At 50.2% G+C, this 25113-nt stretch overlaps 1 protein-coding gene across 1 annotated transcript in view; it reads left to right on the top strand.

Moving 5' to 3' along the window:
* LOC147084851 (uncharacterized) overlaps positions 1-25113 on the top strand; it is a 63351-nt gene that overhangs the window by 25178 nt on the left and 13060 nt on the right. The window contains 1 exon segment of the mRNA XM_085979349.1: positions 12234-13237. Within this exon segment, the coding sequence (XP_085835475.1) occupies positions 12234-13237 (1004 nt within the window).

Raw genomic sequence — 25113 nt, 5'->3', positions numbered from 1 at the left:
CAAGGCGCTATAGAAATGCAAGTCTTTTTTCTTTAAAATTGACACCGATCCACATAAGGAGATACTGGGGCAGGCGACCAAAAGCTGGGTCGAAGAGGTCGGTTTTAAGGAGCGTCTTAAATTGGGAAAGAGAGGCGGAGAGGTTTAGGGAGGGAATTCCAGAGCTCAGGGCCCCAGGCAACAGAAAGATGTGCAGCACAATCTCCAACAGGCACTGTGTACAATCCGGCCTCTTGCGTAGCCCCGATATTCATTGCTCCACCATTGGCATCCACCATTGGCACCCACCAAGCTATTGGCAAAACATTCCAAGCGCCAACAACTCTCCCCGGTTATCAGTACCAATTTTAAGTTGGTTGACTCCCCTCATCACCAATACCGGGCCAGCGGGACTTGTCTTTCCCTGTTCCTCCCGTCAAACTCCTGCACAATCTGCTCCGCCATTCCATTAGATCATGGCTGATCTGCATCTCCCCGCCTTGGTTCCGTAGCCCTCAATACCCTTGCCAGTAACAACTCGCATTTATCCCGCGCCTTTAACATAGTAAAATGTCCCAAGGTGCTTCACGGGAGCGCAAATCAGACAAAATTTGACACCGAGCCACATAAGGAGATATTAGGGCAGTTGACCAAAAGCTGGGTCAAAGAGGTCGGTTTTAAGGAGCATCTTAAAGGAGGGGAGAGAGGCAGAGAGGTTTTGGGAGGGAATTCCAGAGCTCAGGGCCCCAGGCAGCTGAAGGCACGGCCGCCAATGGTGGAGCGATGGAAATCGGGGATGCTCAAGAGGGCAGAATTGGAGGACCGCAGAGATCTCGGAGGGTTGTAGGACTGGGGGAGGTTACAGAGATAGGGAAGGGGCGAGGGCCATGGAGGGATTTGAAGAGGAGGATGAGATTTGTATGGCTGGAGGAGGTTACAGAGATAGGGAGGGGGACGAAGGCCATGGAGGGATTTGAAGAGGAGGATGAGAATTGTAGGGCTGGAGGAGGTTACAGAGATAGGGAGGAGCGAGGGCCATGGAGGGATTTGAACAGGAGGATGAGAATTTTAGGGGCTGGAGGAGGTTACAGAGATAGGGAGGGAGGCAAGGGGCCGTGGAGGGATTTGAACAGGAGGATGAGAATTGTCGGGGCTGGAGGAGGTTACAGAGATAGCGAGGGGACGAAGACCATGGAGAGATTTGAACAGGAGGATGAGAATTGTAGGGCTGGAGGAGGTTACAGAGATAGGGAGGGGGGCGAAGGCCATGGAGGGATTCGAACAGGAGGATGAGAATTGTAGGGCTGGAGGAGGTTACAGAGATAGGGAGGGAGCGAGGGCCATGGAGGGATTTGAACAGGAGGATGAGAATTGTAGGGGCTGGAGGAGGTTACAGAGATAGCGAGGGGACGAAGACCATGGAGAGATTTGAACAGGAGGATGAGAATTGTAGGGCTGGAGGAGGTTACAGAGATAGGGAGGGGGGCGAAGGCCATGGAGGGATTCGAACAGGTGGATGAGAATTGTAGGGCTGGAGGAGGTTACAGAGATAGGGAGGGAGCGAGGGCCATGGAGGGATTTGAACAGGAGGATGAGAATTGTAGGGGCTGGAGGAGGTTACAGAGATAGGGAAGGGCAAGGGCCATGGCGGGATTTGAACAAGAGGATGAGAATTGTAGGGCTGGAGGAGGTTACAGAGATAGGGAGGGGGTGAGAGCCTCAAATCTAGGGCCCATCAATATAAGATAGTCACTAATAAATCCAATCGGGAATTCAGGAGAAACTTCTTTACCCAGAGAGTGGTGAGAATGTGGAACACGCTACCACAGCGAGTGGTTGAGGCGAACAGCACAGATGCTTTTAAGGGGAAGCTGGATAAACACAGGAGAGAGAAAGGAATAGAAGGATATGGTGATGGAGTGAGATGAAGAGGGGTGGGAGGAGGCGGCTGGTGTTGACTGGGTGAGATGAAGAGGGGCGGGAGGAGGCTGGTGTTGATGGGGTGAGATGAAGAGGGGTGGGAGGAGGCTGGTGTTGACGGGGTGAGACGAAGAGGGGTGGGTGGAGGCTGGTGTTGATGGGGTGAGATGAAGAGGGGTGGGAGGAGGCTGGTGTTGATGGGGTGAGATGAAGAGGGGTGTGAGGAGGCTGGTGGAGCAGACACACCGACACGGACCAGTTGGGCTGAATGGTCTGTTTCTGTGGTATAGAATCCCGTGTAATAACACCAAGACTAATTGAGTAGATTGGGCCTGTACTCTCTGGAGTTTAGAAGAATGAGAGGTGATCTCATTGAAAGGTCTAAGATTCTGAGGGGGATTGACAGGGTAGATGCTGAGAGGCTGTTTCCTCCTCGCTAAAAAGTCTCGAACCAGGGGTCAGTCTCAGGATAAGGGGTCGGCCATTGAGGACAGAGATGAGGAGGAATTTCTTCACTCAGAGGGTGGTGAATCTTTGGAATTCTCTGCCCCAGAGGGCTGTGGAGGCTCAGTCATTGAGTATATTCAAGGCTGCGATCGATAGATTTTTGGACTCTCGGGGAATCGAGGGATATGGGGATCGGGCGGGGAAAATGGAGTTGAGGTCGAAGATCAGCCATGATCTTATTGAATGGCGGAGCAGGCTCGAGGGGCCGAATGGCTGACTCCTGCTCCTAATTCTGATGGTCTTAAGTTCTGACGATGGTGTGGTGTATGTGCCTTTAAGAGCAATTATGGTGTATGTGCCTTTAAGAGCCCCAGGTGTGCGTAATGTCGGTAATTGCCACTTGGGCTATATAAGCCTGTGTATTGTGTATATCCTTTAGAAACCCCCCCCCCCCCCCCCCCAAGACTTGCTTAGTAAATACCTATGAACCAACTCCTGTCTTCAGTGTCTTTATCTACACACGGACACGACAGTGGCGACGAAGTGGAAACGGACTTACCTGCAATTCGGCAGCACCTCAAGGACATCGATTCCTCCAGCGTCCAGAAGACTCAAGGAAGTAAGAGAAACTGTGGTTTCACCAGCTGGCCAAGCTGGTGACAGGTACTGCGCTAATCCTTCCTGGGCGTCAGGCTGGAGCTCCAGCGGCGGGCTCTACAGCTGAGACAGGCAGCGAAATCGGAGGCAAGTAATAACGGACTGGGAGGGTGCACTCGAGAGACGGCTGGCGCGGCAAGCAGGTCAGCGTTTAGACCTCCATCGGGAACGAGTCTCCAACAGTGAATAAACGGAAACCACAGTAAAACAGCGTTCTTATCGGTAGCAGCGGCGGGAAAGCGCGGGAAGCGCCATATCGTTGCTACAGAGAAAAAAAAAGCGCGGGAAGCGCCATATCTTTTCTGAAATGCCTAAATCTGGTAATATTGAGGCTTTTGATGGCGAAATAGAAGATTGGACCACATACGTGGAAAGAGTAGAGGTTTATTGCACTGCAAATGGAATAACAGATGAAAAAAAAGCTTCAGTACTTCTGAACTTAATGGGCGCGAAGACATATGGGCTGTTACGAAATTTAATCACTCCAGCCAAACCAAAGGACAAGACTTTTAAAGAAATTGTTGATACCCTGCAGGAGCATTTAAACCCAACACCGCTGCTGATAGCGGAACGATTCAAGTTCTTCAAGAGAAATCAACACAAGAATGAAAGTAACGCTGATTACCTAACCGAATTAAGAAAGCTATCAAAGTACTGCCAATTCGGAGCAGGACTATCGGATTATCTTCGAGACAAATTTGTTTGCGGTCTCTTAAGTGAAGGAACACAAAAAAGACTGCTTTCTGAAAATGATTTAACATTGGACAAAGCTTTCAGTATGGCTGTATCATACGAAGCAGCAGCAAAAGGAGCTGCAGAGATACAAGAGACACAGGACTTCGGCACCCATAAAATGACACAGGAGTTCGGAAGATGTTATCGCTGCGGCAGATCCACCCATAACCAGAGGGACTGCTGGTTCAAGGGCAAAGCATGCAGGCAATGTGGTAAGATTGGACACATTGCACGGGTATGCCAATCTGGACAAAATAAATCCACTGACAGAAAACAAAAAATCAATAAAGGAAAGTACAGGAAGGTACAAATGATGACGGACAATAGCTCCGAAGACCAGAATAGCGATAGCGACTCCGGAAACAAGAGACTAAGCTGTCTCAAATTACATAATGTACTTGCCAAAGAGGATTACCAAACCATTTGGGTTACCCTCACAATAGCAGGGTCCCCAGTTAAAATGGAGCTAGATACAGGATCAGCTCTAACCGTAATAAATCGACGAGATTACGAGAGGCTATTTTCGCATATACCTCTAAAAGACACATCCATTATCTTAAAAACATATACGGGGCAGAAAGTCTACCCCAAAGGAAAAATAAGGGTGCCTGTGGTATACAACGGCAAAGAAATACAAAAGTTGTATTTATACATTCTACAAGATGGTGGTCCACCGTGAATGGATAAGGAAGATACGTTTAGACTGGCACTCCATTCAGGCACTGACGGTGACCAGTAAGGAAAAAAACAATGATGACATCATACCTGAACGATTAAAAGACATCTTGGCCAACGCCAAAGAAGTGTTTCAAGAGAAACTAGGAACCTTGAAAGGCATCACCGCCTCAATAAAAGTGGAAGATACAGCAATTCCAAAAATTTTTAAGGCAAGACCGGTGCCATACGCAATACGTCCGGCAGTCGAGGCAGAGCTGAAGAATTTGGAAAAGGCAGGTGTATTATCCAAAATAGATTGGAGCGAATGGGCAACACCCATCGTTCCAGTCATGAAAAAAACATTGAAAAATAACTCTGAGGAACAGAAAAAAATTCGCATCTGTGGGGACTTTAAGGTGACTGTAAACCCGGTCCTTCACACGGTACAGTATCCTCTTCCGAGGATAGAAGATATTTTCGCCTCACTATCCGGAGGGAAACGTTTCACAAAAATTGACTTGGCACAGGCATATCTACAGATGGAGGTTGAGGAGACCTCTAAAAAGTATCTCACAATAAACACACACAAAGGCCTGTACCAGTACAATCGACTGGTTTTTGGAATAGCATCAGCTCCAGCTATCTGGCAAAGAGCTATGGAGCAAGTCCTGCAAGGGATTCCGGGGACTCAATGCTACCTAGACGACATCCTTATAACAGGAGAAAACGACAACGAGCACCTTGCCAATTTGGAGCAGGTGCTCACTAGGCTGAAAGAACGGGGCCTACGAGCAAATCGCCCCAAGTGCGAATTTTTCCAAAATCAGATATCATATTGTGGCCACATAATTAATAAGGAAGGGTTGCATAAGTCACCTGAAAAAATTGAAGCAGTTATAAAAGCCCCAGCACCTGAAAATGTTTCACAATTAAGGTCATTCCTGGGATTAATAAATTACTATCATAAATTTTTACCGAACTTATCAACTATTCTACACCCTCTTAATGATCTTCTACAGACAGGAGTGATTTGGAAATGGAACGAAGACTGTAAACGTGCCTTCCATAAATGTAAAGACTTAATCACATCCGAGAAAATTTTGGCTCATTACAACCCATCACTACCAATCAGACTGGCGTGCGATGCATCCCCTTACGGCATAGGAGCGGTATTGTCCCATAGATTCCCTGATGGCTCGGAACGGCCGATAGCTTTTGCGTCACGCTCATTGAACTCAGCTGAGCGTAACTATGCCCAGATAGACAGGGAAGCACTCAGCCTGGTATGGGGAGTGAAGAAATTCAACCATTACCTACACGGACAAAAATTTACCTTGCTGACTGACCATCAACCCCTCATCTCCATATTCAACCCTAAAAAAGGTGTCCCCATTATGACGGCACAAAGACTACAGAGGTGGTCCCTTTTTCTAGGGGCACACCAATACAACATTGAATACAAAGGGTCAAAACAGCATGGGAATGCTGACGGTTTATCACGCCTACCGTTGCCAACGATAGAAGAGGCACCTACACTGGACCCAGTAGAGATATTCCACTCTACCATAGTGGAATGTCTACCGGTGACAAATTCTGCCATTGAAAGGGAGACAAGAAATGACCCTACTCTCTCACGGGTCTACGATTTAACAGTGAAGGGATGGCCAGCACATGGCGAACCACTGTTGCCAGCATTCTCGCAAAGAAGGGAACAGCTGTCAGTGTGCCGAGGAACCTTGATGTGTGGATCCAGAGTGGTGATTCCACCCAAACTCCAGGATAAAGTGCTAAAGGAGCTTCACGAGGGGCATCTGGGTGGAGTGAAAATGAAGAACCTAGCTAGGGCGTTTGTATGGTGGCCAGGTATCGATGGAGACATTGAAGACATGAGCAAGAGCTGTCTAGGATGCCAGAAGGTCCAAAATGCTCCGCCACAGGCCCCTCTACATCCATGGGAGTGGCCCTCATCTCCCTGGCAAAGGGTGCACATCGACTTTGCTGGTCCATTTATGGACTCAATGTTCTTAATCGCAGTTGATGCACACTCCAAGTGGCCGGAGGTAATAAAGATGTCCTCCACCACCACGGAAAAAACCATCACAGTATTAAGGACCATATTTGCCAGGAATGGGCTGCCGGAGCAGATATGTTCTGATAATGGACCGCAATTTGTGTCCGAAGAATTCAGAAAGTTCTTAAAGAACAATGGGGTAAAGCACTACACGTCCGCCCCATACCATCCCGCCACCAATGGATTGGCTGAAAGGTTTGTCCAGACCTTCAAGAAGGCCATCAAGGCCATGGGTAATGAAGACATAAAACTTCAGCACAAGGTGGATAACTTCTTATTTGCATATAGGAATGCAATGCATATGGTTACTAACCAAACTCCCGCCGTGATGTTCTACAATAGAAACCTAAGATGCCGGCTGGATTTGGTCAAGCCCAACATCCGAAGGGACGTGGAGAACCGGCAGTTTCAGGGCATGAATGAAAGGCCAACTAGGGCCTTCCAGATAGGCCAACCGGTTTTGGCCCGGGACTACCGTACCGAGAAATGGCAGCCTGGAACTATCTGCACACGATTAGGACCACTGATGTATACCGTGGACATCGGAGACAGCATAATAAGGCGCCATGCTGACCAAATCATCAAGTCATCCGAAAAGGGACAACCTACACCACCACTCTATACATCTAACGATGAAGTAGAGATACCCATATCTACCTCCGATCCGGTGATACTGGAGCCCGATGAACCCAACACTGGCCTTCAAGCCGAATCAGCCTTGCCAGAAGAACCTACTACACCACCAGAAACTACTACACCCCCGAGGCGTTATCCGGACCGAGTCAGGAAGCCTCCTGAGAGACTAACTTATAATTAATTAATACAGCAATGTATATTATTTTGCATACAACATGTAATTAATAATTACTTAAAATATGATGTACTAGTTAGCTAGAAGGGGAGGAATTGTGGTGTATGTGCGTTTAAGAGCCCCAGGTGTGCGTAATGCCGGTAATTGCCACTTGGGCTATATAAGCCTGTGTATTGTGTATATCCTTTAGAACCCCCCCCCCCCAGACTTGCTTAGTAAATACCTATGAACCAACTCCTGTCTTCAGTGTCTTTATCTACACACGGACACGACAGATGGTCCCATTGTTGATGCGTGGAGGCCACTGTTCATCTGGCGGCCAAATCCAGTGGCTCACTTCCCACCACGTGGTTTGGTGGCACACTGTCCTAGGCGGGCATGGGTCACGGCGTGGCGCCGGACGCCGGTGAGGTCAGTGAAGCGCTTGCCGCAGCGGGCGCACGGGTACGGCTTCTCGCCGGTGTGGCACCGTCGCCATTGGCGGCCAGGCTGGCCCGGTGCCGGAAGGCCTGCTCGTAGACCTCGCACGGGTAGGGCGTCTCGCCAGTGTGGGAGCGCCGGTGGGAGGACACGGCATCGCGCCGCCGGAAACCGCAGCCGCAGACCTCGCAGGCGAAGGGTTTCTCGCCAGTGTGGGCGCACCGGTGCTTGAGCAGGTCGGAGGCGCGGGCGAACCACTTGCCGCAGTCCGCGCACTCCACCGGCTCCTCCCGATGGATCGACTGGTACTCCTCCAGCCCGCCGAAACAGTCAAAGGTCCTCCCACACTGGGAGCAGATGAAGCTCTTCCGGACGGCCGGGGACTCCTTCCGACCATCCTCCTCCTCCTCCTCGGAGCAACCCGTGCCAATCCCATTCCAGGAGGTCTCCAGCGACTCGAGGACGTTCTCCTCTGGTGCTTGGGAATCCTCCATCCGGGCTGTCGGTCCCTCCTAGAGAGAATGAACAGATAGTCATGTGGAGAGACTGGAGAAGCTGGGGTTGTTCTCCTTGGAGCAGAGAAGGTTAATGGGAGATTGACCAGAATGGTCCCAGGGATGAGGGACTTCAGTGATGTGGAGAGACTGGAGAAGCTGGGATTGTTCTCCTTAGAGCAGAGAAGGTTAAGGAGAGATTGACCAGAATGGTACCAGGGATGAGGGACTTCAGTGATGTGGAGAGACTGGAGAAGCTGGGGTTGTTCTCCTTAGAGCAGAGAAGGTTAAGGGGAGATTGACCAGAATGGTAATAGGGATGAGGGACGTCAGTGATGTGGAGAGACTGGAGAAGCTGGGATTGTTCTCCTTAGAGCAGAAAAGGTTAAGGGGAGATTTAATAGAGGTGTTCAAATAGAGCAAGTAGGGAGAAACTGTCTGCTCTGGCATATGGGTTTGCAACCAGAGGACACAGATTTTAAATAATTGGCAACAGAACCAGAGGGTTGTTGTAATCTGGACCGCACTGCCTGAAAGGGCAGTGGAAGCAGATTCCGTAGGAACTTTCAAAAGGCATGTACTCGAGAAGAGGCGTAATGTCAAATGCGGGGGCGGAAGGTCATTTGGAGTGCTATGGCAAATGCCAGGGGTCATCTGGAGCGCAATGGGAAATGCGAGGGGTCATCTGGAGCGCAATGGCAAAATAACCGACTGTCAAATTCCGTTGACAACTCAAGAGACTGGTACGTGGCGCGGCCTCGGGGAGCGCTTCACGGCCCAGGGGGTGCTTTTTTTTGGAAAGGTGCGATGAGGTAGGGAAAAAGGGGGCGGGAGGTGGGGAGAAAGCCAATTTGCGCACAGCAAGATCCCACACACAGCCAAGGTGATAAATTCAGCAGCTAAATTGGAATTTTTTTTCAAATCACTTCCCTCAACCCCCCCCGCCCCCGGCTATTACTGCCCCAAAACCCCAGGATTCACTCCCTCTTCCCCACTAACTCCCAATCACCAGGCCCTGGACCTCCTCTTCTTCCTCCAGGCAGAAACAGCCGCTCAAAATGGCGGCCGCGCCGTCCCGCTCCAAGGGTCCGCTCCAAGGGTACACTCCCCATTATGCCCCGCCGGCGGAGGTGCAGTCAACGGCAGGAAAAGCGAGATACTGCGCATGCTCCGAGATGGCCCCGCCCCTTTCATTGGGGCTGGGGGTGAAGCGACACTGCGCATGCTCCAACATGGCCCCGCCCCTTTCATTGGGGCTGGGAAGAAGAGACACTGCGCATGCTCTACAATGGCCCCGCCTTTTTTCTTGCGGCTGGCTGGAGACACTGCGCATGCTCGCAGCTGGCCCCGCCCCCTTTTAATCCGACAGAGGGAAGAGATACTGCGCATGCTCCATTGTGGCCCCCTCCCCCCCCGGCCCTCGCTCGTGCTTCTCCCACGGGGCCGCCGGCGTCCAATCAGCGCGCGCTCGGTCGCCAACCCCGCCCACTCAACCGGGCGAGCCGCGCCTGCGCCGGCTGCCGCGGGGCACGCCGGGGGTTGTAGTCTTTTGCGGAGGGACGGCAGGCCGACATTTTGAGCGGCTCCTTCTGCCTGGAGGAGGAAGAGGAGGTGGTCCAGGGCCTGGTGAGTGAGTGAGTGGGGAAGAGGGAGTGAATCCTGGGGTTTGGGGGAGTAATAAGCGGAGTGAGGGAAGCCTGGGGGCTTTTTTAAAAAAAATTCCAATTTACCTGCTCAATTTAGCAGCTGAAATAACAGAAAATGCTGGAAATATTCAGCAGGCCAGGCAGCATCCGTGGAGAGAGAAACAGAGCCAACGTTTCAGGTCTGGGACCCTTCATCAGAACTGGAAAAAGCTGGAGATGTAACGGATATTAAGCAGGTGCAGAGACAGGGGGGGAAGTTAGGAGGGGAGGAAGGAATAGAAAGAACACCCTGTACTTTTGTTAGAGGCAGAAAAGATAAAATGTTGCAAATGGGAATGGCAAAAATCATACTGCATGAAAAGTGGGGGCAGGGATCATTATCTGCAATTGTTAAACTCACTTTGCAGCCTGCCGGACTCAACATTGAGTTTTAACAATTTCAGATAACGGCCCAGTAATTCGGGTCCCAACGTGTGAGTACGGACGGGGTACTCACGCATGGGCCCGATGGAAGTGCCGGTTTAGCGCATGCGCGGGAAACCGGCGTTTCCTGTCCTCTGAACCAAGGGGTTAAGAGGCGGAACGCGGGCGACGTTTCAGGCAGCGCGTGCGCGCTGAAATTCCTTTTTTTTTAAAGAGTTGCCCGTGTGTAAAGGTCTCCGGTTTTTGCGCGTGAAAAAAGCAGACGTAAGTACTTAGTTTTAAAAGGTAAGTGGTCTATTAATTAAATTTAGAAATTGTTTCCACAGGTTTATTTTTAAAGAATTTACAGTAAGGTAAGTGTATTTTTAGACCCGATTTGTTAAAAAATTATTTTTTTCAAAAATTTGAATAATTGTTTAAAATAGTTTTTTACAGTTATTAGTTCATTTATTTAGTGGGATGTTTTTTTAACTTTTATTTGAAGCTTAAGTAGTGTTTTGGGCACCCTGAGTTTTCATGAGTTTGACAGTTCTTACTATCAAACTCATGAATGAACTTTTGCAACCTCCCATTGGCTGCCCAGTGCTCACGTGATCCCAGCCGGCTCATTGAAATAACTACGCCGCTGGATCACGCAAGCACAGCGCGCCGGGAGCTGAAGTGGGCCACTGACAGGAAATCCACTGCGGGCCAGGCTTCAACAGTCGGCGCGCTATGTAAGTGTAGGTCAGGGGCTTGCACCCACGGGAAGCCTCCGACACCAATTTCTGGGCCAATGTGATGAAATAACTCTGTGTTCTGGCATTTGTATTGTCTGTTGTTGTACTTGTTAATGTCTGGAATGTTCTACACATGTAACCACGAATGCTCCTCCCTAGCCCCGACCCTCTGGATCCTCCGGATTGGTGTGAGTCTTAATTATAAGAGCTGGGTCTTACGCGGAAGGGCTGGGTCGGTGATGAATGATGGTTGCCCTGTGTTAACTTGATGCCATGTTCTTACTTAATAAAAGCCTTTAGTTTTAAGCTTTAACCTCTTGGATTCAGGCAGTTATTTGGCACCCATTTTTCATGCAGTATGATTTTTGCCATTCCCATTTGCAACATTTTATCTTTCCTGCCTCTTACAAAAGTACAGGGTGTTCTTTCTATTCCTTCCTCCCCTCCTAAACCTCCCCCCCCCCCCGTTCCCTGGGACCATTCTGGTCAATCTCCACTTAACCTTCTCTGCTCTAAGGAGAACAACCCCAGCTTCTCCAGTCTCTCCACATCACTGAAGTCCCTCATCCCTGGTACCATTCTGGTCAATCTCCCCTTAACCTTCTCTGCGCTAAGGAGAACAATCCCAGCTTCTCCAGTCTCTCCACATCACTGAAGTCCCTCAACCCTGGTACCATTCTAGTCAATCTCCCTTAAGCTTCTCTGCACTAAGGAGAACAATCCCAGCTTCTCCAGTCTCTCCACATCACTGAAGTCCCTCATCCCTATTACCATTCTGGTCAATCTCCCCTTAACCTTCTCTGCTCTAAGGAGAACAACCCCAGCTTCTGCAGTCTCTCCACATGACTATCTGTTCATTCTCCCTAGGAGAGACAGACAGCTCCGATGGAGGATTCCCGAGCACCGGAGGAGAACGTCGTCGAGTCGCCGGAGAGCTCCCGGAATGGGATTGGCGGGAGCTGCTCCGAGGAGGAGGAAGAAGAGGAGGAGGAAGAGGAAGAAGAGGAGGAGGAAGAGGAAGAGGAGGAGGAGGAGGAGGACGGTCTGAAGGAGTCCCCAGGCGTCGGGAAGAGCTTCATCTGCTCCCAGTGCGGGAGGACCTTTGACTGTTTCGGCGGGCTGGAGGAGCACCAGTCGATGCACCGGGAGAAGGAGCCGGTGGAGTGCGTGGACTGCGGCAAGCGGTTCGCCCGTGCCTCCGACCTGCTCAAGCACCGGCCCCGCCACACGGGGGACTGGCCGTTCCGCTGCGACATCTGCGGCCGCGGCTTTGGCCTCTCATACGACCTGAGCGTCCACTGGCGCGTCCACACCGGGGAGAAGCCCTACCCCTGCGACACCTGCGGCAAGCGCTTCAGCCGCTCCAACGACCTGGCCATGCACCGCCGCACCCACACCGGCGAGAAGCCTTTCCCCTGCGGCACCTGCGGCAAGCGCTTCGGCCGCTCCTCCGACCTGGCCGTGCACCGCCGCACCCACACTGGCGAGAAGCCCTACCCCTGCGGCACCTGCGGCAAGCGCTTCAGCCGCACCTCCAACCTGGCCACCCACCGGCTCCGGGCCCACACCGGGGAGAAGCCCTACCCCTGCGACACCTGCGGCAAGCGCTTCATCTGCGCCACTGACCTGGCTGTGCACCGCCGCATCCACACCGGCGAGAAGCCTTACCCCTGCGGCACCTGCGGCAAGCACTTCCGCGGCGCCTCCCACCTGGCCGCGCACCGCCGCACCCACACTGGCGAGAAGCCCTACCCCTGCGGCACTTGCGGCAAGCGCTTCAGACGCACCTCCAACCTGGCCGTGCACCGGCGCCGGGCCCACACCGGGGAGAAGCCCTACCCCTGCGACACCTGTGGCAAGCGCTTTGGCGGCGCCTCCGAGCTGGCCGTGCACCGCCGCACCCACACTGGCGAGAAGCCCTACCCCTGCGGCACCTGCGGCAAGCGCTTTGGCAGCACCTCCAACCTGGGTGTGCACCGCCGCACCCACGCTGGCGAGAAGCCTTACCCCTGCGGCACCTGCGGGAAGCGCTTCGGTTGCGCCTCCGACCTGGCCGTGCACCGCCGCACCCACACCGGCGAGAAGCCTTACCCCTGCGGCACCTGCGGCAAGCGCTTCGGCTGCACCTCCAGCCTGGCCGTGCACCGCCGCACCCACACCGGCGAGAAGCCTTACCGCTGCCAGATCTGCAGCAAGGAATTCAGCCAGATCTCCAGCTTCAGCCGGCACAACAAGGCCGTCCACCGCCTGGGGAAGTGATCGGCGGCGTTTTGGGGCCTCGGCCGACGGTTGGAACCCGCCTTGGTGACTTTACGTGGAACTTGCAGCTCCGAGACTGACCATCCGGCCCAACCACTCTGCGCCGGTGTTTATGCTCCACGCCAGCCTTTCCTCATCTCACCAAATCCTTCCATTCCTTTCTCCCTCGTGTGTTTATCCAGCCTCCTCTTAAATGCTTCTATACTATTCGCCTCAACCACTCCCTGTGGTAGCGAGTTTCACATTCTCACCACTCTCTGGGTAAAGAAGTTTCTCCTGAATTCCCGATTGGATTTATTAGTGACTGTCTTCTATTGATGTCCCCTAGTTCTGCTCTCCCCCACAAGTGGAAACATCTTCTCTACGTCTACCCTATCGAACTCTTTCCTAATCTTAAAGACCTGTATCAGGTCACCACTCAGCCTTCTCTTTTCTAGGGAAATAGAGCCCCAGCCTGTTCATCCTTTCCTGATCGTTATAACCTCTCAGTTCTGGGATCATCCTAGTAAATCTTCTTTGCACCTTCTCCAGTGTGTCTCTATCCTTTTTATAATATGGAGACCAGAACTGTGCACTGTGCTCCAAGTGTGGTCTAACCAAGGTATATGGAGACCAGAACTGTGCACAGTGTTCCAAGTGTGGTCTAACATAGGTATATGGAGACCAGAACTGTGCACAGTGCTGTGGTCTAACCAAGGTATATGGAGACCAGAACTGTGCACAGTGCTCCAAGTGTGGTCTAACCAAGGGTTCTCTACAAGTTTAACATAACTGCTCTGCTTCTGAATTTGATAAGAGTATAGATGTAGGAATGAAAGTTAAGTTTAGGTCTTATTAATTAGGAACATGGAGATTGGGTTTTAAATGGTGAGATTTTAGAAAAGAAAGATTTGCATTTATGTAGCACCTTACGCGACCTCGGGACGTCCCAAAGCTCTTCCCAGCCAATGAAGTATGTTTTTGACGTGTGGTCACTGTTGTAATATAGGAAAAGCGACAGCCAATTTGCGCACAGCAAGCTCCCACAAACAGCAATGTGATAACGACCAGATCGTCTGTGTTTAGTGATGTTGGTTGAGGGATAAATATTGGGCCCCAGGACACCTGCTGTGTTTCGATATAGTGGCCCGCTGGCGTTCTAGAATTGTAACAACAACCTGCATTTATCCCGTGCCTGTAATGTAGTAAAGCATCACAAGGCTCTTCACAGGAGCGACTGTAGGGGGTTTTCCTCGAGAGGTTTCCCTGAGGTTTCTCTCTCTAGAGGCCTCTCTCTCTCTTGCACAGTAAACCTTGAGTGGTTCGACCCACTCGCCCCTTAGATTCTATACTCTGGACTTAGGCGCAGGAACTACAATGTAGAGAAAACTCTTGTAGACCAAGTTTGATGAAACAAAATGGCCCAGTAATTCCGTTCCAAACGCGTGAGTACGGTCGGGGTACTCGCGCGTCTGGCCGGAGGAAATGCCGGTTTTCAGCATGCACAGCGCATGCGGGGAAAACCGGCATTTCCTGTCCTCTGAACGAAGGGGTTCAGAGGCACAGCACGTGCGACTGCACAGGCAGCGCGTGCGCAGTGAACTTCGTCGATTTCATTCATGGATTCAGTGAGGTTAAGTCCTTACAACTTACACATGAAAAAAGCATGTGTAAAGTTGCTCCAGAGGCTGCGGAGGAAGATATATTTTATCGTGGAGCTTCTGAAAGGCAATATTTTTGTTTGGGAAAGGGAGGAAAGTTATTTTAAGAAATGCTGAGGTAAGTTTTAAAGTTTAATTTTTTTTTTTAAACGGGTTTTCAGTACTGTAGGTAGAAGGAGCAATTGTGGCTGTGTGAATTGAAATTGCTGTGTTTATTAAATGTGAAAATGACTTCTAAAATGAGTAATTAACATTTCCAACATTTTTAAGAAAGAAACTTTTCATCAGTAATATATTCTTTTAAGTAATTATGTATGTATGTCCGTATATATTCCTTTACTTATGTGTATGAATGTATGTATTTAATTATGATTTTCCAATAAGTTACTTTCTCTGAAAGTCATAATTAAATACATACATTCATACACATAAGTAAAGGAATATATACATACATACATATACGCAAAGGAATATATACAGACATACATACATAATTACTTAAAAGAATATATTACTGATGAAAAGTTTCTTAAAAATGTTGGAGTCATTTTCACATTTAATAAACACAGCAATTTCAATTCACATAGCCACAATTGCTCCTTCTACCTACAGTACTGAAAACCCATTTTAAAAAACAAAAATAAACTTTAAAACTTACCTCAGCATTTCTTAAAATAACTTTCCTCCCTTTCCCAAACAAAAATATTGCCTTTCAGAAGCTCCACGATAAAATATATCTTCCTCCGCAGCCTCTGGAGCAACTGTACTCATGCTTTTTTCATGTGTAAGTTGTAAGGACTTAACCTCACTGAAAGCATGAATGAAACCGGCGAATTTTACTGCGCACGCGCTGCCTGTGCAGTCGCACGCGTTCTGCCTCTGAACCCCTTCGTTCAGAGGACAGGAAATGCCGGTTTTCCCCGCATGTGCTGTGTATGCTGAAAACCGGCATTTCCTCCGGCCAGACGTGTGAGTACCCCGACCGTACTCACGCGTTTGGAACGGAATTACTGGGCCAACATTTTACATGTCAATAAAATGAAAAATTTAACAATTGCACGATTTGCCCCCTCGCATCTGCGACTGAGGGTCCAAGGAGGTGCATTGCGCAAGAGGTCATCGTCGTACGTATCCGCACACTGTTCCCTTTCGGGAACTGTATGAAGTGGTGGAAGGATTTCTGGCCACGTTAACGCTCCTTCCGTGACCATAACCATCTTCATACCAGCCATTAGGGTGGTTAGTCCTATGGCGTGAGGGTTTTACGGGCTCCCACAACCCATCTGAGGGGGGGGGGGGCCACCCACACCTGCGGACGCAAGTATCCCGCTGGATGCCCACCCAGAATTTATAGTTGGAGCTCCGACTCCACTTGCCGGGACTGTCTGGAGTGGGGTTCGAAACCCTACTCCTTCTGGCCCAGCGGCGGGGATGCTTACCGCTATGCAAAAGGCCCACTCCGCGCAAAAGGTGACACCCATACGTTTCCTGCGCCTTTTCCCTCCCCGTGACTGGAGCCCTATGCTGCCACTTGAAAGACCAAGCTATCATCTGCCCTTTTTGCGGCGCCTTGGACTTCTCATTACCAATGATGAGCAGGCGCTGCGCCTCCACCTCCTTGAGGAGATTGCTGAGTTCAATTGTGAGTTCTTTTAATGCCGTGAATTGTGCTCATTCCAGCCATTTCACGTTGCTAATCGGATTGGGCCTTTGGCGTAGCGGTAGGATCCCTGCCGCTGGGCCAGACGGGGTAGGGTTTCGAACCCCGCTCCAGACAGTCCCGGCAAGTGGAGTCGGAGCTCCGGCTCTAAATTCTGGGTTGACATCCAGTGGGATATTTGCATCCGTGGGTGTGGGTGGCCCCCCCTCCTTGTATAGCTTGTGGGAGCCCGTAAAACCCTCCCGCCATAGGATTAACCACCCTAATGGCTGGTACAAAGATGGTTACGGTCACGGAAGGAGCGTTAATCACGGCCATAAATCCTTCCACCACTTCATACAGTTCCCCAAAGGGAACAGTGTGAAGACACGTATGACGACAACGTTGCTAAATAAATAAATGGAATGAAAAAAATTCTTTCAGGGCTTTTAAAAGTCTTTAAATTGCTTTAATTCTGTTTAAAACTACTTCAGATTCTTCAAAATAATGTAAACGTTTTTAAAAGTTTATAAAAGCTAGCAAAAGCTTCATTAAAAATACCAAAAACCTATTTGAAATGCTGCTCTCCATCTAAAAATGCTTTGCAGCTTCTGAGAAACATTGGGGGCGTGTCCTGTTAAACTGAGACCTCAAGGGGCGTGTCTCAGTTGCACAGCATGCTCCAGGCTTCGCACTGGCTGCACTCCTGGGCGGCGTGACGTCAGACGCTGCCCGGGATTCTTCTCTTTCAAAAAGGAATTCCAGGCGTCCCTGGAGGTGAACGGCAGGCGCGTCGGGTAAGTGCAGATCGGGGGCTTGCACGCGCGGCAAGCCCCCGATCCGAATTTCTGCCCCAATGAAATTTTATTGCCTAAGGAAAAATATCAAATCAAATGCAAGCAGATAAGGGAGCACATGGGAGGGAAAAACACATAAACAAATCATAACGACACAGTACTAACTAAAGCAAATACAGGCATCTTATACTCTGCAAAGATCATCATGAAATAAGGAAACACGGAACATCGAGGGACAACAACTCATGTTAATTGTACCCTTAAAATCCACCCCCTTATTAAACCTATCTAGATCTGATTGTGAAGGGCCAGAAACATGCTCACCAATCCCACTAGGAAGTGCAAGGTTTTGAAATCGAGTCTGTGTTTGGTCCTTTCAGGCGTTTCGTCTCCACGTGGATCGTGGAGCCCCTGCCAGCTGTGCCACACCTCTCTCCTGAGGTGGGGGTCGGGGGCGGCTGGACACCGGCGGGCCTGGGTGTCGGCGGGGTCGAGGATCGTCGGCTCGACCCTGGTTAGAGGAGCCTTGGGCTGGCTCCCATCGCTTCTTCAGGTTTCTTTTCTCTCTTCTCCCAAATTGGGTCGATGGCCTCTCGTTCCGGCAACGGCCCGGGGATGGTCGATGATCTCCCGATGTGCTTCCCCGGGGCGGAACACCGGCTTCGAGACGGCCTTCTCGATGTTGGCTTTCTTCTTCCTCCTGCGAGTGCCTGCTTCTTCTTCTGGCTGTCCGGATTCAAGCTGTGTGTCTGAGTTCAAGCTGCAGGCTTGCAACTCTCTGCGTTCCAACTCGCTTTGGCCTCTCTACCTCTCCAAGCTTGCCCCAACTGCCGAAAAGTCTCTCCAGATATACCTTTCTTCCAGAGGCTTCACTTCCCGCCCAAAATCAGGTTAGTCTTTGTTTTATTTTTGGCGGGCTGCGAGCACAGTGGGGTAGCCATTATATTTTAAAATGTCTCAAACGGCTGGTAACAGGCCCATCTCTGGTCTGGAATTACCTTCATTGTTTTTAATGGCCTGCTGATCTCGTTATCTAGTCCTGGGTGCTGTTCTCATGAATATGAAATTGTCCCCTTTTGTCTGGGGCAACATTTTGATGGCCTCTGTCTCCAGGCCGATCTTGACTGGATCTGCATCTAATCCATATGCATACCTGTGGGTCTGGTTTCGTTCTCTCAGAAACGGCTTCCAGAACTTACTGTGGGTTGAATCCACAAATCTGTCTGAGGTTGCGCAGGAACCATTTTAAAGTGTCCCAATAAGCTGGTCACATGGTATGGTGGCCATTTTGTATGCCCCTTTTTCTGGGCTTTTAAAACAGTCTTTAAAATCACGGCCTCTTCTGCCATTTGACCCTTATTAATACAAAGTCCAATTTTGCGAATCCTACACGACTATCAATTAAAAATTTGACACCGAGACACATAAGCAGCTATTAGGACAGGTGACCAAAAGCTGGGTCAAAGAGGTCAGTTTTTAAGGAGCGTCTTAAAGGAGGAGAGAGAGAAACATAGAAGATAGGAGCAGGAGTAGGCCATTCGGTCCCATCGAGCCCGCTCCGCCATTCAGTGAGATCATGGGGTAGATTTTCCCGAACCTGCTGGGAAGAAGTCGGGACTTCCCCTTTCGGGTTTTTGACCCGCCTACTTCGACGCCCGGCCAATCCGCGCGATTTTCCCTTGATTGACCTTGTTGAGCCCGCCCAGCGGGGCTCAGCAGGCCAATTAAGGGCCACCCGGCAACAGGTGACGTCACAGACTGCAATTTCATCTGTCAAACACTGACAGTCTGAGTTCTGACATGTGTCATTCTGCACAGACTCAGTTAGAACTCTTACCGGCACGCAAAGCTGAAAGCTGTCACTTTTCACAGATCGCAGCCGTTCAGCTTTAAGTACCGGCTGAGTGATGCGCTCCCGACGGCTACAGCAAGAAAGGCTGTGAAGGTAAGTACAGGAAAGTAAAAGTTCTTTACACACTTTAGACACACCAAACACACTTACCTTTGCACTCATGCACCCATCACTCACCTGCGCGCCAACATCGCGACCCCCTCCAACTCCTTCAACCCGACGGCCCGCCTGCTCTAACCTGGCGTGGTTTGGAGCTGTCGGGGAAACCCACACGAAATCCCTCAAAATAGGGATTAGGCTAAAAACTGCCTGTTAACTACCTGTTAACAGGCAGTTAATTGGCACTAATCCCTTCCCGCCTGGTTTCGGCGGGTCCCAGTGCGGGGCGGGTACCCGCCGCCTCTGAAACTTACGTGGGGCGGGGTTTTGGGCGGGATGGTGTTGGGACCACCAAATTCAGGATTCCCCCCCCGCCCCCCCACACGCCTGAAACCCAGCCTGACGGCTCCACGAAAATCTAGCCCCATGGCTGACCATCCAAACTCAGTACCCTGTCCCTGCCTTCTCCCCATATCCCTTGATCCCTTTAGCCTTAAGAAATATATCTAACTCCTTCTTGAATATATTTAATGAATTGGCCTCAACTGTCTTCTGTGGTAGAGAATTCCACAGGTTCACCACTCTCTGGGTGAAGAAATTCCTCCTCATCTCAGTCCTAAATGGCTTACCCCTTATCCTTAGCCTGTGACCCCTGGTTCTGGACTCCCCGACCATCGGGAACATCCTTCCCGCATCTAGTCTGTCTAGTCCTGTTAGAATTTTATAAGTTTCAATGAGCTCTAGCGAATATAAGCCTAATCGACCCAATCTCTCTTCATACGTCATTCCTGCCATCCCAGGTATCAGTCTGGTGAATCTTCGCTGCACTCCCTCCATGGCAAGAACATCCTTCCTCAGATAAGGTGACCAAAACTGCACACAATACTCAAGGTGTGGTCTCACCAAGGCCCTGTACAACTGCAGCAAGACATCCTTGTTCCTGTACTCAAACCCTCTCGATACAAAGGCCAACATACCATTTGCCTTCTTAACCACCTGCTGCACCTGCATGCTGACCTTCAGCGACTGGTGCACAAGGACACCCAGGTCTCGTTGCACTTCCCCTTCTCCCAATCTATTGCCGTTCAGATAATCTGCCTTTCTGTTTTTGCCACCAAAGTGGATAACCTCGCATTTATCCACATTATACTGCATCTGCCATGCATCTGCCCAATCGCCCAACCTGTCCAAATCGTATTGGAGTTTCTCGGCATCCTCCTCACAGCACACACGCCCACCCAGCTTTGTGTCGTCTGCAAACTTGGAGATATTACATCTAGTTCCCTCGTCTAGATCATTAATATATATTGTGAATAGCTAGGGTCCTAGCCCAACTGCTCCGTGCCGGTGTGTCTGCTCCACACGAGCCTCCTCCCACCCCTCTTCATCTCACCCCATCACCATATCCTTCCATTCCTTTCTCCCTCGTGTGTTTGTGTGTCAGCCTGTGGCTCAGTGGGTGGCACACTCGCCTCTGAGTCAGAAGGTTGTGGGTTCAAGTCCCACTCCAGGCACTTGAGCGCAAAAATCTAGGCTGACACTCCCAGTGCAGTACTGAGGGAGCGCCGCACTGTCAGAGGTGCTGTCTTTCGGAGGAGACGTCAAACTGAGGCCCCGTCTGCTCTCTCTCTCTCTCTCTCTCGAGATTCACCAAACTGATACCTGGGATGGTAGGAATGACGTATGAGGAAAGATTGGGTCGATTGGGCTTATACTCGCTGGAGTTTAGAAGAATGAGAGGGGATCTCATTGAAACTTATAAAATCCTAACAGGACTAGACAGACTAGATGCAGGAAGGATGTTCCCGATAGGAAGGCAGGAGTAGGCCATTTGGCCCCTCGAGCCTGCTCTGCCATTAAATGCGATCATGGCTGATCATCCAAGCTCAGTACCCGGTCCCTGCTTTCTCCCCATATCCCTTTAGCCATAAGAAATATATCCAACTCCTTCTTGAATATATTTATTGAATTGGCCTCTACTGCCTTCTGTGGTAGAGAATTCCATGGGTTCACCACTCTCTGGGTGAAGAAATTCCTCCTCATCTCTGTCCTAAATGGCTTACCCCTTATCCTTAGACTGTGACCCCTGGTTCTGGACTCCCCCGCCATCGGGAACATCCTTCCTGCATCTAGTCTGTCCAGTCCTGTCAGAATTTTATAAGTTTCAATGAGATCCCCTCTCATTCTTCTAAATTCCAGCGAGTATAAGCCCAATCGACCCAATCTCTCCTCATACGTCATTCCTGCCATCCCAGGTATCAGCCTGGTGAATCTTCGCTGAACTCCTTCCATGGCAAGAACATCCTTCCTCAGATAAGGTGACCAAAACTGCACAATGGCGGAGGAGTCCAGAACCAGGGGTCACAGTCTAAGGATAAGGGGTAAGCCATTTAGGACTGAGATGAGGAGGAATTTCTTCACCCAGAGAGTGGTGAACCTGGGGAATTCTCTACCACAGAAGGCAGTTGAGGCCAATTCATTAAATATATTCAAGAAGGAGTTAGATATATTTCTTAAGGCTAAAGGGATGAAGGGATATAGGGAGAAGGCAGGGACAGGGTAATGAGTTTGGATGATCAGCCATGATCTCACTGAATGGCGGAGCAGGCTCGAGGGGCTGAATGGCCTACTCCTGCTCCTATTTTCTGTGTCTCTCGGGTGGACATAAAAGATCCCACGGCCACTATTTCGAAGAAGAGCAGGGGAGTTATCCCCGGTGTCCTGGTTCAATATTTAATCCCTCAATCAACATAACAAAAAAACAGATTACCAGGTCATTATCACATTGCTGGTTGCGGGAGCTTGCTGTGCGCAAATTGGCTGCCGCCTTTCCTACATTACAACAGTGACCACACTTCAAAAAGTACTTCATTGGCTGTGAAGTGCTTTGAGACGTTCAGTGGTCGTGAAAGGCGCTATATAAATGCTTCCCCTTAAATGTATCTATACCATTTGCCTCAACCACTCCCTGTGGTAGCGAGTTCCACATTCTCACCACTCTCTGGGTAAAGAGGTTTCTCCTGAATCCCCCATTGGATTTCTTGGTGACTAGCTTTTATCGATAGCCCCTATAGCTCTGGTCTCGGCCACAAGTGGAAACATCTTCTCTACGTCTACCCTATCGAACCCTTTCATCATCTTAAAAGGCCTCTGTCATGCCACCCCGCAGCCTTCATAGAACAAATGTAAGAAGTCACACAACACCAAGTTATAGTCCAACAGTTTTATTTGAAATCACAAGCTTTCGGAGCGCTGCTCCTTCGTCAGGTGAAGTGGAGAGATGCATAAAGACACAGCTTATATAGTCAGAGAATAATGCCAGATGATTACAGGTAATCTTTCTAACTGCCATTTATCACACCTCGGCAGAGAGATAATCACAGCAATCAAAGGAGTGAATGGTGTCCAAACAGGTTAGTCAGGAAAACATTACATCAAAGAACAATGAGGTGGGGTCACAAGGGGTTTGAAAGCTTGTGATTTCAAATAAAACTGTTGGACTATAACCTGGTGTTGTGTGACTTCTTACATTTGTCCACCCCAGTCCAACACCGGCATCTCCACTTCATAGAACAAGACAACACAAGCGGCGGCCATTTGGCCCATCGTGCCAGGGCGGCATTTCACGATGAGTATAACCTCGCAGTTCTGTGCAAGGAGATAAGTGGCTGGGGCTACATTGACTGTGAGTGATTAATTGTACAACTTTAGTGAGCAGGGTAACAAATCTAGTCAGAGGGATCAATTGATCATGGCGGGAGAATGAAGTCTCGTCTGTGATTCACAGCAACAACTTGCATTTATATAGCACCTTTAACACAGAAAAACCTTCTGAGGAGAACAACCCCAGCTTCTCCAGTCTCTCCACATCACTGAAGTCCCTCATCCCTGGTACCATTCTGGTCAATCTCCCCTTAACCTTCTCTGCTCTAAGGAGAACAACCCCAGCTTCTCCAGTCTCTCCACATCACTGAAGTCCCTCATCCCTGGTACCATTCTGGTCAATCTCCCCTTAACCTTCTCTGCTCTAAGGAGAACAACCCCAGCTTCTCCAGTCTCTCCCCATCACTGAAGTCCCTCATCCCTGGTACCATTCTGGTCAATCTCCCCTTAACCTTCTCTGCTCTAAGGAGAACAACCCCAGCTTCTCCAGTCTCTCCCCATCACTGAAGTCCCTCATCCCTGGTACCATTCTGGTCAATCTCCCCTTAACCTTCTCTGTTCTAAGGAGAACAACCCCAGCTTCTCCAGTCTCTCCACATCACTGAAGTCCCTCATCCCTGGTACCATTCTGGTCAATCTCCCCTTAACCTTCTCTGCTCTAAGGAGAACAATCCCAGCTTCTCCAGTCTCTCCACATCACTGAAGTCCCTCATCCCCGGTACCATTCTGGTCAATCTCCCCTTAACCTTCCCTGCTCTAAGGAGAACAACCCCAGCTTCTCCAGTCTCTCCACATCACTGAAGTCCCTCATCCCCGGTACCATTCTGGTCAATCTCCCCTTAACCTTCTCTGCTCTAAGGAGAACAATCCCAGCTTCTCCAGTCTCTCCACATCACTGAAGTCCCTCATCCCTGGTACCATTCTGGTCAATCTCCCCTTAACCTTCTCTGCTCTAAGGAGAACAACCCCAGCTTCTCCAGTCTCTCCCCATCACTGAAGTCCCTCATCCCTGGTACCATTCTGGTCAATCTCCCCTTAACCTTCTCTGCTCTAAGGAGAACAACCCCAGCTTCTCCAGTCTCTCCCCATCACTGAAGTCCCTCATCCCTGGTACCATTCTGGTCAATCTCCCCTTAACCTTCTCTGCTCTAAGGAGAACAACCCCAGCTTCTCCAGTCTCTCCCCATCACTGAAGTCCCTCATCCCTGGTACCATTCTGGTCAATCTCCCCTTAACCTTCTCTGCTCTAAGGAGAACAATCCCAGCTTCTCCAGTCTCTCCCCATCACTGAAGTCCCTTATCCCTGGTCCCATTCTGGTCAATCTCCCCTTAACCTTCTCTGCTCTAAGGAGAACAACCCCAGCTTCTCCAGTCTCTCCACATCACTGAAGTCCCTCATCCCTGGTACCATTCTGGTCAATCTCCCCTTAACCTTCTCTGCTCCAAGGAGAACAATCCCAGCTTCTCCAGTCTCTCCACATCACTGAAGTCCCTCATCCCCGGTACCATTCTGGTCAATCTCCCCTTAACCTTCCCTGCTCTAAGGAGAACAACCCCAGCTTCTCCAGTCTCTCCACATCACTGAAGTCCCTCATCCCTGGTACCATTCTGGTCAATCTCCCCTTAACCTTCCCTGCTCTAAGGAGAACAACCCCAGCTTCTCCAGTCTCTCCACATCACTGAAGTCCCTCATCCCTGGTACCATTCTGGTCAATCTCCCCTTAACCTTCTCTGCTCCAAGGAGAACAATCCCAGCTTCTCCAGTCTCTCCCCATCACTGAAGTCCCTCATCCCTGGTACCATTCTGGTCAATCTCCCCTTAACCTTCTCTGCTCCAAGGAGAACAATCCCAGCTTCTCCAGTCTCTCCACATCACTGAAGTCCCTCATCCCTGGTACCATTCTGGTCAATCTCCCCTTAACCTTCTCTGCTCTAAGGAGAACAACCCCAGCTTCTCCAGTCTCTCCCCATCACTGAAGTCCCTCATCCCTGGTACCATTCTGGTCAATCTCCCCTTAACCTTCTCTGCTCTAAGGAGAACAACCCCAGCTTCTCCAGTCTCTCCCCATCACTGAAGTCCCTCATCCCTGGTACCATTCTGGTCAATCTCCCCTTAACCTTCTCTGCTCCAAGGAGAACAACCCCAGCTTCTCCAGTCTCTCCACATCACTGAAGTCCCTCATCC

Source organism: Somniosus microcephalus, unplaced genomic scaffold (assembly GCF_052327205.1).
Source record: "Somniosus microcephalus isolate GS21.2 unplaced genomic scaffold, FLI_Smic_1.0 unresolved_chr9, whole genome shotgun sequence".
Lineage (NCBI taxonomy): Eukaryota > Metazoa > Chordata > Chondrichthyes > Squaliformes > Somniosidae > Somniosus > Somniosus microcephalus.
Note: the sequence above shows the minus strand (reverse complement) of the source record. Positions and strands in the feature narration are given on the sequence as shown.